This window comes from Saccopteryx leptura, chromosome 1, assembly GCF_036850995.1.
Source record: "Saccopteryx leptura isolate mSacLep1 chromosome 1, mSacLep1_pri_phased_curated, whole genome shotgun sequence".
Taxonomy (NCBI): domain Eukaryota; kingdom Metazoa; phylum Chordata; class Mammalia; order Chiroptera; family Emballonuridae; genus Saccopteryx; species Saccopteryx leptura.
The window spans coordinates 179,479,582-179,491,901 of NC_089503.1; the positions used below are offsets into that span (position 1 = coordinate 179,479,582).

The window sequence follows — 12,320 nt, forward strand, 5'->3', positions numbered from 1 at the left end:
TTGGGAGGGTGGTTACAGTTAGACTCAAGTCTCTCAGATACTTAGAATATACTCAAATGCAGAATTTTTATTGTAATTCTGTTTTAAAATAATATGTATTGTGTGTTTATATTTCATATTTGTTTCTATTTTTAGGAACTTATCCTTTTGTAACCTCCTCAAACTGTACGGTTGGAGGTGTTTGTACAGGTTTGGGTATGCCCCCTCAGAATGTTGGCGAAGTGTACGGGGTTGTGAAAGCTTACACAACCAGAGTGGGCATTGGTGCCTTCCCTACAGAGCAAGACAACGTAAGCCTCTTTCTCAGGAAATCGGATTCAAAAGTTTAAAAATAAGAATTCATGGTTCTTTTTCTTTCATGAATTCCTGTCTCTGTGCATTTCACTTAAGTTGCAAGACTGATTGGAGCAATATTAAGAAATGTGTGCACAGCTTTATTGGCTCAAGTTTCCTGTTTTAATAAATATTTGCAACTTAGTTTTTAATATGTAGCATTTATATTTTTTATATATTAATCTAAATTTTAGGAAGTGATCTATATGACATTAAAAAATATTGATTTTAAAATATGGTAAAAAATGAAGCCAATAGTGGGTCTATTCCAAATAATGCTTCTCTCACATAAAATCCACCATCTCTATGGAATTTTCTCTACAACTTAGTTGAATTTATCTCAAACAGACTCCAACTTGTTAGATGCTATTAGGCAGTGGTCCCCGGGCCGCAGACCGGTACCGGTTCGTGGGCCATTTGGTACCGATTCGCAGAGAAAGAATAAATAACTTACATTATTTCCGTTTTATTTATATTTAAGTCTGAACGATGTTTTATTTTTAAAAAATGAACAGATTCCCTCTGTTATATCCGTCTAAGACTCACTCTTGACCAGGGGTCCCCAAACTTTTTACACAGGGGGCCAGTTCACTGTCCCTCAGACCATTGTAGGGCCAGACTATTAAAAAAAACTATGAACAAATCCCTATGCATACTGCACATATCTTATATTAAAGTAAAAAAACAAAACAGGAACAAATACAATATTTAAAATAAATAACAAGTAAATTTAAATCAACAAACTGACCAGTGTTTCAATGGGAACTATGGGCCTGCTTTTGGCTAATGAGATGGCCAATGTCCGGTTCCATATTTGTCACTGCTAGCCGTAACAAGTGATATGACGCGCTTCCGGAGCCGTGACGCATGTGTCCCACGTCACCGGAAGTAGTACTGTACATGAGCGATGCTGTGCTTTGCAGTGCCGCGGCATACAGTGCTCCTCTCACTGACCACCAATGAAAGAGGTCTCCCTTCCGGAAGTGCAGCAGGGGCCTGGATAAATGGCCTCAGGGGGCTGCATGCGGGCCATAGTTTGGGGACCCCTGCTCTTTACACTTGTCTCAGTCACGTGATACATTTATCCATCCCACCCTAAAGGCTGGTCCGTGAAAATATTTTCTGACATTAAACTGGTCCGTGGCCCAAAAAAGGTTGGGGCCACTGCTCTTAGGTATAGTAGTACTACTAGATTGACTGCATTGGTATTCTAAAATTCTGTTTTCTGTCCCCTAGGAAATTGGAGAATTATTGCAAACGAGGGGTGGAGAGTTTGGTGTAACTACTGGAAGGAAAAGAAGGTGTGGCTGGTTGGACCTCGTTCTGCTTAAATATGCACATATGATTAACGGATTCACTGCGTGAGTAACGGAAACATGGATCAAATACATGTTTCCAAGAAGTAATAGGACAATTCATGACCACAGGTTAAATTTTGTGAAATGCAAACTTGAGTAGTACCCCAATAAAAAATTTCTCTCTTTAACCTCTGAATGAAATTTTAATTCAAGGTAGAAGTAGACCAGGAGAAGGGACACAGGGAGAGAGGGACCTGAGAGTATTTTCCTAGACATCCAGGGTTAGAAGGAAGAATCATGTTCCTCTTACATGCTTATTAAACAGAGGGGAGTTAAGATAAGTAGGTAGGCAAGTAGATAGTATATATGCAGAGGGGAGGCCATGGAACTGTGCTTTAGTATATGGGCTTGATTGATGTCTGACTTCTGGACTTAGATCTCTGATCTGTGCATTGTGCCGTGTGACTTCGGGCAACTTCATCTTCTGTGCCTTATTCTTTTAATCAGCATCTAGATTATAGTATACCTACATCATGGGGGTGTTTTGAAAACTAGTTGGCCCTGGCCGGTTGGCTCAGCGGTAGAGCGTCGGCCTAGCGTGCGGAGGACCCGGGTTCGATTCCCGGCCAGGGCACACAGGAGAAGCGCCCATTTGCTTCTCCACCCCTCCGCCGCGCTTTCCCTCTCTGTCTCTCTCTTCCCCTCCCGCAGCCAAGGCTCCATTGGAGCAAAGATGGCCCGGGCGCTGGGGATGGCTCTGTGGCCTCTGCCCCAGGCGCTAGAGTGGCTCTGGTCGCAACATGGCGACGCCCAGGATGGGCAGAGCATCGCCCCCTGGTGGGCAGAGCATCGCCCCTGGTGGGCGTGCCGGGAGGATCCCGGTCGGGCGCATGCGGGAGTCTGTCTGACTGTCTCTCCCTGTTTCCAGCTTCAGAAAAAAAAAAAAAAAAAAAAAAGAAAACTAGTTGAGAAATGGAGCGAGAGCATATAGCACACCACCTGGCTCATTGAAAGTGCTCAGAAAGTTGTTAACACTTATACACATAAATGTGTAAATGAATGCATTCATGTCTGTATTCATTAGGCTTAATTTCTAGCCAATAACAGAATAAAGGATAAAAAAATAATGTGTGGACAAGAATCCCAAACCTAATGTTGTATCTAATGTCCACAGATTTTCTTGTAGAGCTCTACTTTCTAGTCATTTAATTGGGAGATTTTCATGTACCATGGAGAAGTCCTTGATGTGTTTTCTTCAGTCTCCTCTGCCAATTTCTGACCAGAGTGTGGTGGTGACTGTAACTGGGGTGAAGAAATGAGGGTGGATGGCATCTGTCTAACTAAGCATTACCTTGTCACCCCTGCGGAGCAGTGAGCTCTGCTGTGGCCCACAGCCCCGGGATGTGTCCTGGCCTCCCGGCAGCCATCCACAAATTTGTGTTCATCATAGAAAGTTAAGCAAGTGGGGGTGGATCAATCAGTGAAACTCAATTATCATTATTACAAAAGTAACTTACTAGTAGATCGGTTAAGTCATTTATTTACTGTGAGAAAAACTCATGAGGTTGTTGTCCTGTTGTGTTTTATGTGTGGCGTTCTTTAAAACAAAATCCTAACCAGTTTTCCGAATTGCTTTGGACCTTTTATCATTGTATGAATTTTCCTTTGTTCTCAAGTTAGATGTTAGTGCCCTTAGGAGTTTGCTGTTTTAACGTTGTCTTTTCTTCCAAAATTAGGTTGGCACTTACTAAATTGGATATTTTGGACATGTTTACGGAAATCAAAGTTGGAGTTGCTTACAAGTTAGATGGTGAAATTATACCTTATTTCCCAGGTATTTAATTGTTTTAGGCTATGTATAAAGAATATCATTAGAGCTCGTCTAATATGATGTACAGCTAGTGCTCAACTTACAACCATGATTGGTTTTGACAGACCGGTCGTAACATGATTTGGTTGTAAGTTGAGTAGGCTATATGTACAATACTGTGAAATGATGTTATAAAAATCTTTAAGTCATATTTTATCATAACTTTCTTTCATTATTGTTATATATCATAATTTTCTTTGTTCATTTTATGCCATTTGTATCATCTCTACACCATTTTGTTTATTTTTACATTCGTCAGGTTTAAGTAAAACACTGCATTACTGGTACAACTGGTTTAATATTTGCTAAGACAATTTCCTCTTGGTAGACATCTTGGGAGGGGTTTGATGAAAAATATCCAAGACACAAAACACAAATTGCTGTACTGAGTCTGGGATAACGGTTGAAATGGTGCACGCGGAGATAGTAGTGCTGCTGGAAGCTGGTCCGCACTGTCGTACGCCCAGCTGGGCAACACTTGCGCTGCCAGATGTGGAGTAGTTGTGACTAGCGATTGTAGTCATAAAGTCGAATGGTTGTAAGTTGCATAGGTCGTAAGTCGATCAATATTTGTACAGCCTCATGGTTATTATGCCTTTTGTGAATATTGCAAGCATATTCAGTTTTTATTGGCATTTGTTTCCCAGCTGCTCTGCATTTGGGGGCTGGGCCTCTGTATCCTCCTCAAGCCCTTACTCTCAACAGGGAGCATTGGGCCGTCTGCAGGCCATCGGCTGATGTAGGGATTCCAGACTTCTCAGTGCATCAACTCAGATGTCCCATCCAGTCTCAGCATCCCACTTTTTACCAAACAGGGCTCTGGCCTCACCCCGGCAGATATGCTAGATTTGAGAATTCAGCTTTCCTTGAAACCCTGCTGTCTGTAGACAGAGTCCCGAGCCTGAGCCTTGGCCTTTTCTGTCCTCTGCTATAGAAGATGCTGCCAACTAGATCCTGACTTTGACCCTTGCCTTAACCAACTCTTTCTGCAGTTTATGACCGGCATTCTTCTAGGACCACCTGATCCATTGCTCCATTGTGCTATTTCCCAATGCTTCGGAGATCGCCAGTGCTGTACTTGCCACCAGCATGGCACCCCAGGTCACTCCCCATGAAAGTTGTAGCAACTGTCAGCCCGCTGGCCATGACCCAGCTCCAAAATCCCGTGTTAGCGCTTTCTTCTTCAAACCACCCCTGGCGCCACTGTGTTACGTTGCAATCTTTGAAAACAGACTCTGATGTAGAGATTTGTATGTAGGTGGCTTTTTCATAAGTGCTCTGAGCAACAGTGTCTGGGAGGAAGTGAGAAGCAGCATTAGGCAGAGGGAGAAGTTTGACTGCAAAGTAGTTTCATAAAAGCCCTCAGCTGGTTCCATGGGGAGCTCTGGGGCTAGTGACCCTTTAGAGTTGTCCCAAATGAAAGTCATTGGCCAGGTCTTTGACACCCTCACATAGACAAGCAGTTGGACATGGGCCACTCCAGGTAGGCAGCCCCCTTTGCTGGAGTTCATTCCTGAGGACACTGAGCTGGGAGCTGTCAGCAGACAGCACTGCCACAGCTGGGGGAACGTGTGTCCATCCTGAAGAGGGACATCTGGATGCAGTGCAGCACCCACTGTGTTATCTCGAGTCAAAGAGACTGGTGTGATTTCAGTCCATTGTCAGCTTAGGGGATACAGAGAAAATGGCTGGGTGTGAGAATGGAGGAAAGTTCCATGTAAGCTTGTGGACAGTCATAAGACATTCGATTTCCCAGATGAGAACGAGTGTGCAACCTCTCTGTGAGGTTGCTGACATCGTACAGATCCACGTGGAGAAATCTAAAAAGCTCTAAGCATGGAAAGTTTTACATTTGGCACCAAACTCATTTGACAGCAAAACCTGACTTGAACTGATATTGAAACAAATAATCTCCCTGCTTAGAGTGAATAAACCTGTGTTGCTGTAGAAATGTGTTTGATTATAAAACACTACCCCAAACATACTTACTGTTTTACTTTTCTAAACTCTAAGAACTTCTGAATTCTGATACATATCTGGCTTCAAAGATTTTTATAAGAGGTTGTGAACCTATGACATATCAAAAGTTGTTTGACAATAGGCAGTGTACACCATGAACAAATGCACTTATTCTTTAACTTTCAGCAAACCAAGAGGTCTTAAATAAAGTTGAAGTTCAATATAAGACTCTTCCAGGATGGAACACAGACATATCAAATGCAAGGACATTTAAAGAGCTACCTGTTAATGCACAAAATTATGTTCGATTTATTGAAGATGAGCTTCAAATTCCAGGTAAATATACATATTTTATCAACAACTATCATTACTCTTTCTGCTTTTTCCTTAACTGTGTATCTTTGAAATGGGATAAAAGATTATTACCTAAAGTGCTTATGATCTGTATAGATGCCCAGGAAGATACTTGCCTTGGATCAAGTATAGTCATCTATCTTTAATCCTTCATATGCCTGAAGACAGTAGATCACTTCTCACCATTTCTGCCCCTGCCTTAATTCTGTTTGTTTTAAACCCCATGACATTGATTCTTGTTTCTTTCACCCTCTTAATGACAATTCCTTTTATATCTTCATTACCACCAAAAGTGGTCTGTGGTTTTTCATTTGGAGTTAAACCACCCTTGAGAGGGGAGTTTCTTAAATAGAAATTAAGAAATCATAGGTACAGAAAATGGGAAATCTAGTTTGAAAAAACACAAGAGAAGAATAAAGACTAGAACTTCTTGATTAAAAAACAAATGTAAGCTGGCCAGGGAATTAGGCATAACCAAATATGGCTGTGACTAGCCCTGGCCGGTTAGCTCAGCGGTAGAGCGTCGGCCTGGCGTGCGGGGGGCCCGGGTTCGATTCCCGGCCAGGGCACATAGGAGAAGCGCCCATTTGCTTCTCCACCCCCCCCCTCCTTCCTCTCTGTCTCTCTCTTCCCCTCCCGCAGCCAAGGCTCCATTGGAGCAAAGATGGCCCGGGCGCTGGGGATGGCTCCTTGGCCTCTGCCCCAGGCGCTAGAGTGGCTCTGGTCGTGGCAGAGCGACGCCCTGGAGGTGCAGAGCATCGCCCCCTGGTGGGCGTGCCAGGTGGATCCCGGTCGGGTGCATGCGGGAGTCTGTCTGACTGTCTCTCCCCATTTCCAGCTTCAGAAAAATACAAAAAAAAAAAAAAAATATGGCTGTGACTAGTTATGTGAAGTCTTTCTTATAACACATTGCTTTTCCCCTTTTATTTGCACTGAGGGAGATTTGAGAGACAGAAAGTAAAGTGTGGTGGGGAGGTATCCTCCATATAACCTATGCTGGTTTTGTATTGTGGTTCATCTCAAATATGAATCTTGTTTTCCATGGTAAAAGCCGTACCTTCTAGCCTGATGTCAAATTCAGTAAACTCACTCCTCTTAGTCAACATTTTTTGAAATATAAGCAACAGTGATTTTAACAATGACATCTATAAAATACCGTAAGATTTACCCATGGGGTTCAGGTGATTAGAGGTGTCCATAGACTCATGCAGTAGGTAGTTCCTGAGGCTGCAAGTTACAACAGTATTCTCTTCTGGATATTTCTAATTTTCTGAGATTGAGAGTTACAATGATACCATCATCCATTTGTCAAAAGGTCGTTATCTCTCCTAGTTACTGGGGACTTGATCAATGGCTCTTTAGGTTTCTGCTAGTTTGGGCCTAATTATTGGTCCATATCCTAATTACTAGGAATTGAGGAATTATAAATACACAGTTAAAACAGGAAATGGAAAAAACAAACAAACAAAAAAACCCAGGAAATGGTAATGCCCTGTGCTGGATCTCAGTGCACATTCCAATAGTCCACAAATTGGCAGTCTGCTAACAGTAGAACAAAAGGTGACAAAAGGCACTGAAGGAAAGTTAAATGGGGGCAGTGATAGAAGTGGGGGATCTGTGATCCCAGAGGTCAAATATTCGAAGTGAATTAATGCTGTTCCTACACTTTTCCCCTCCCACTCCCAGTTAAATGGATTGGCGTAGGGAAATCCAGAGAGTCTATGATTCAGCTTTTCTAAGGATTTCCAGTGATGCAGGAAACACTCCTTGAGAAGGGAGAAAAGACTTCCTAAAATATGTCATTTATGATCTACCAACTTCAAAAACAAAGACATTGACGTGCGTTGTTAAGCCCTACAGTCGTTTGCAGTCTTTCCGCGGCCGGCTGGCGTGGGTACCGGCTCCGGCAGCCTGGGGACCGAGACCCTCTGTTGCTCCTGCTGCTCATGGTGCCACATCCTCTTCCACATTTAGTACTTGTATCATCCATGTTGTTTGAAATCTAGAGTAGAGTTCTTTTCAGCGTAGCTTTCCTTTATTATTGTCATTGTGTGTGTTCATAGGTTTTATCTCTGTTAAATGGTAAGAACAATTAATGCAGTTTTGCACAAATATTTTTACATTCTGATCATTCTGTCATTGTAATCTCTGCTGTTAGAAAAAAAATGATAAAAGAGGAGTTCTTAGAAAAAATGATAAGAGAAGAGTTCTGTAAACTTTTGTAATGCTATAAATTCTGTTTAAATTGTAACGGCTTAAATCTGCTGAGACCATTGCAAATTTGAGCTTTGGTGGGGGAGGGTATATATTCTTGGGTCCTTTAATTTGTACAGAACACAATACTTATTTCTCTCTATAAATTATTTAATACATTGAACATTTAATTAAATGTCCAAAGAAAAAAAGTGTTCCTAAACAATACTCTTACTGTTAAAAAAAAAAAAGTCATTAAAAGATCTATTGTGATATTTGGTGAATATATTTTCTTTAATTTCAAGATATTAACTCTGAAATGTATAGCTTTCCTATTTTATCTTACCATTATTTCTAAATCTAGTGGATTGATCTTTCAACATTGTGCCTGCCAGTACGCCTACAAAATCAACTGTAAGTGTCCAAATGAATCCAAATTGTTGGTCATGCCTTTATTTCTCTTGGGAAAAATAAAGAGTTGTTATTTTAACAATTAGGCTTAGCATACTGTGTTAGATTATCCTTCAGTGAATTATTTCAAATGTTTAAATTAGGTGCCATTTAAATTTATTTTATTATACCATCAATAGCTAATTAAAAAGAACCAGATATTTCTAGTAGACTTTGTGTGTTGTTTTTGTTCTGCGAAGAGAAGTAATGGTAACACTGATATATATATATATAAGAGGGAGCTTTATCCCTGCAGGATGTGGAATAAGGTGGAGAGAGATCAGAAACAGTATCTTTGAAGACATCCAGATCTTTTTTATCTTTACTACATATGTTTTTATTCTTCGATTGAGAAAAATTTTAAAATAAGAGCGCCGTGTTGGAGTTAAATAAAAGGCTAGTACAGATAACCCTACAAACCCACTAATGATCAATAATGAACTTTATATAAAAACAATAATCTATACTGAATATATCATTTTTATTTATCCTAATGGAAGTTGAATGAGCTTTTATTTCTCCTTCCTCTTTTATCTTTCCACTTGAACTTCAATTAGATTAGCTACCCAGAGATTAAAGCTTCGTTAGAAGTGTGTTAAGTCCGAATTCCTATCTGGTTGTAAGCATTTCCTTATTTAAACCTATGTTTAGCAATGGTCCAGACAGAGATATAAAGAATCCATTCTTTGAGTCAGGAGTGCTTTTACTTTTTTTACCAAAAAAGTGTAACTCTTCCATTGATGTTGATATTTATTCATTTTTGGCCAGTTTGAGTGATTTTTTCCCTTTTCTCTTTAAGAGGGAAATGTTTGCTGATTAAATTGGTTAAGAGAGCCTGACCTGTGGTGGTGCAATGGATAAAGCTTCGACCTGAAATGCTGAGGTCATTAGTTTGAAACCCTGGACTTGCCTGGTCAAAGCATATAGGAGAATTGATGCTTCCGGCTCCTCCCTCCTTCTATCTCTCTCTCTCCTCTCTAAAATGAATAAATAAATAAAGTTAAAAAATAAATAAAGTTTTGGCCCTGGCTGGTTGGCTCAGCGGAAAAGCGTCGGCCTGGCGTGCGGGGGACCCGGGTTCGATTCCCGGCCAGGGCATATAGGAGAAGCGTCCATTTACTTCTCCACCCCCCCCCCCCTCCTTCCTCTCTGTCTCTCTCTTCCTCTCCCGCAGCCGAGGCTCCATTGGAGCAAAGATGGCCCGGGCGCTGGGGATGGCTCCTTGGCCTCTGCCCCAGGCGCTAGAGTGGCTCTGGTCGCGGCAGAGCGATGCCCCGGAGGGGCAGAGCATCGCCCCTGGTGGGCATGCCGGGTGAATCCCGGTCGGGTGCATGCGAGAGTCTGACTGTCTCTCCCCGTTTCCAGCTTCAAGAAAGATTAAAATAATAATAATAATAAATAAATAAAGTTTTAAATTGGTTAAGAGAGAGGATCTGATTTTTAGATATAGTTCAGTCTTTAAAATAATAGATAACTATTAAATTAATCTTTATGAATAAGTATATGCAGTAGTCTTCCCTTTATCTATAGGGGACATGTTCTAAGACCCCTAAAGGGTACCTGAAATCACAATAATACCGAACAATTTATATACTATGTTTTTTCCTTTACATATACAAAGCCATAATAAAGTTTTATTTATGTATTAGTCACAGTAAGAGGTCAAGAATAACTAATAGTGCCTGACCTGTGGTGGTGCAGTGGATAAAGCGTCGACCTGGAAATGCTGAGGTCACCGGTTCAAAACCTGGGCTTGCCTGGTCAAGGCACATATGGGAGTTGATGCTTCCAGCTCCTCCCTCCCTTCTCTCTTTCTGTCTCTCCTCTCTCTCTCTCTCTCTCTCCTCTCTAAAATGAATAAATAAATAAAAAAAAATTAAAAAAAAAAAAAGAATAACTAATAGTAAAATAGAACAATTATCACAACATACTGTAATAAAAGTAGTGTAAATATGGTCTATCTCACAACATATCTCATTGTATTGTGGACCCCCCCCCCCCCCGTGGCGATGTGAGATGTCACGTGCCCGTGTGACGAGATAAGGTGAGGTGGACACGCTGAAATGGGGATGATCTGCAGATGGAGTGGTTATGGTGTGAGGTATCATTATGCTATTCAGAATGGGTGCAATTTAAAATTTATACATTGTTTATTTCTAGAATTTTCCATTTAATATTTTCAGACCGCTGTTGATCATGGGTAACTGAAACTGCAGAAAATGAACTATATCTAAAAATATAGGTAACGGAGTCTACTATATGTGAGATTCTGCTAGATACTGGGTATGTGCTTGTGAGAAGTACTCAGCTAACTGAAATGTATTGTAATAGGGATGGCATGTTAAACAGCTTGAGCAAGGGGCTGGTGAACCTGTTGTGGGATAAGAAACTGGAGGCAGATTGAGCCAAACAACCAAAACAGGTTTTGTATGAGAAGAAGAGGGCTGTAGGCCAAAATTATATGCGCTTAAGGAGGCATAATGCAAGTACAGAGAAATTGCTGAAACAAAAAACATACACTCTAGGCTGACCAGGCAGTGGCGCAGTGGATAGAGTATTGGACTGGGACATAGAGGACCCAGGTTCAAACCCCAAGGTCACTGGCTTGAGCGTAGGCTCATCGGCTTGAGTGCAGGGTTGCTGGCTTGAGCCCAAGGTCACTGGCTTGAGCAAGGGGTCACTCACTCTGCTGCAGCCCCCTGATCAAGGCACATACAAGAAAGCAATCAATGAACAACTAAGGAGACTAAGGAGCCACAAAAAAGAATTGATGCTTCTCATCTCTCTCCTTCCTGTCTTTCTGTCCCTATCTGTCCCTCTCTGGCTCTCTCTCTGTCTCTGTCACATACCCAAAACATACACTCTAGATAGCAGAACAAGATCTGTCAATGGAGAGAGGGCCTATTTATACTATATATTATATGTATTTTGTATATGTCAATTGATTAATATAGTTGGATGGCAGTGCCAGTCCTACAAATGATTGAATTTAATGCCATTCTGGTTCAAATTGTCATGGGGTTCTCTGTAACTGAACAAATTAAATTGAAGTATAGGTGGAAAAAGGAATGTGCAAGAATTCCTAAGACATTTTTGAAAAAAGAATGTTGAGAGCAGAGATTTTTCCTGACCAGAGTTAACTACTATAATCAAAGTATGATATTGTCATGGGAAAGAACAAACACAAAGGAAATGGATTAGAAACATTCCAAAGATAGATGCAACATATATGGGAACTTAATATGAACTAAAAATGGCACTTTATTGCATTGAAAACATAAATGATAGCCAACCATGTCTATAAAATATGAATTTTAGGTAATATAAAAATATAAATTATAAAAGTTTTCATGAACATTACTTATCTATGTAATCTTAGGCGTAACTTGAAAGGCGGGAACTCAGAAACCCTAAAACAAGACAAATGAACAGATATGACCAGATTAAAAGTTTTTAAAATACATGAACAAAGTTTTTTTTTAAAAAAACCTGGCCTGGCTTGTGGATAAAATGTTGACCTGGAACGCTGACGTTGCTATTTTGAAACCTGGGCTTGCACATATGGGAGTTGATACTTCCTGCTTCTTCCCTTGTCTTTCTTTCTCTCCCCCACCTCTCTAAAATGAATAAATAAAAAAAATTTAAAAGACTTGGGTGAGGCCCTGGCCGGTTGGCTCAGTGGTGGAGCGTCAGCCTGGCGTGCGGGGGACCCGGGTTCGATTCCCGGCCAGGGCACATGGGGGAGGCGCCCATTTGCTTCTCCACCCCCCCTCCTTCCTCTCTGTCTCTCTCTTCCCCTCCTGCAGCCAAGGCTCCATTGGAGCAAAGATGGCCCGGGCGCTGGGGATGGCTCCTTGGCCTCT

The 12,320-nt window shown here is 41.3% G+C and overlaps 1 protein-coding gene across 3 annotated transcripts in view; it reads left to right on the forward strand.

Moving 5' to 3' along the window:
- Positions 1 to 12,320, forward strand: part of ADSS2 (adenylosuccinate synthase 2) — a 76,178-nt gene that overhangs the window by 37,908 nt on the left and 25,950 nt on the right. The window contains exons 9-13 of one of the 3 annotated variants that reach the window (XM_066381825.1): positions 136 to 290; positions 1,570 to 1,694; positions 3,368 to 3,465; positions 5,647 to 5,796; positions 8,372 to 8,629. In XM_066381825.1, coding sequence (XP_066237922.1) covers positions 136 to 290; positions 1,570 to 1,694; positions 3,368 to 3,465; positions 5,647 to 5,796; positions 8,372 to 8,379 — 536 coding nt within the window. In that variant the 3' untranslated portion in view covers positions 8,380 to 8,629. Of the gene's footprint in view, positions 1 to 135; positions 291 to 1,569; positions 1,695 to 3,367; positions 3,466 to 5,646; positions 5,797 to 7,500; positions 8,630 to 12,320 lie in introns of those variants that run through there. The other 2 variants (XM_066381815.1, XM_066381831.1) reach the window with 2 other exon arrangements.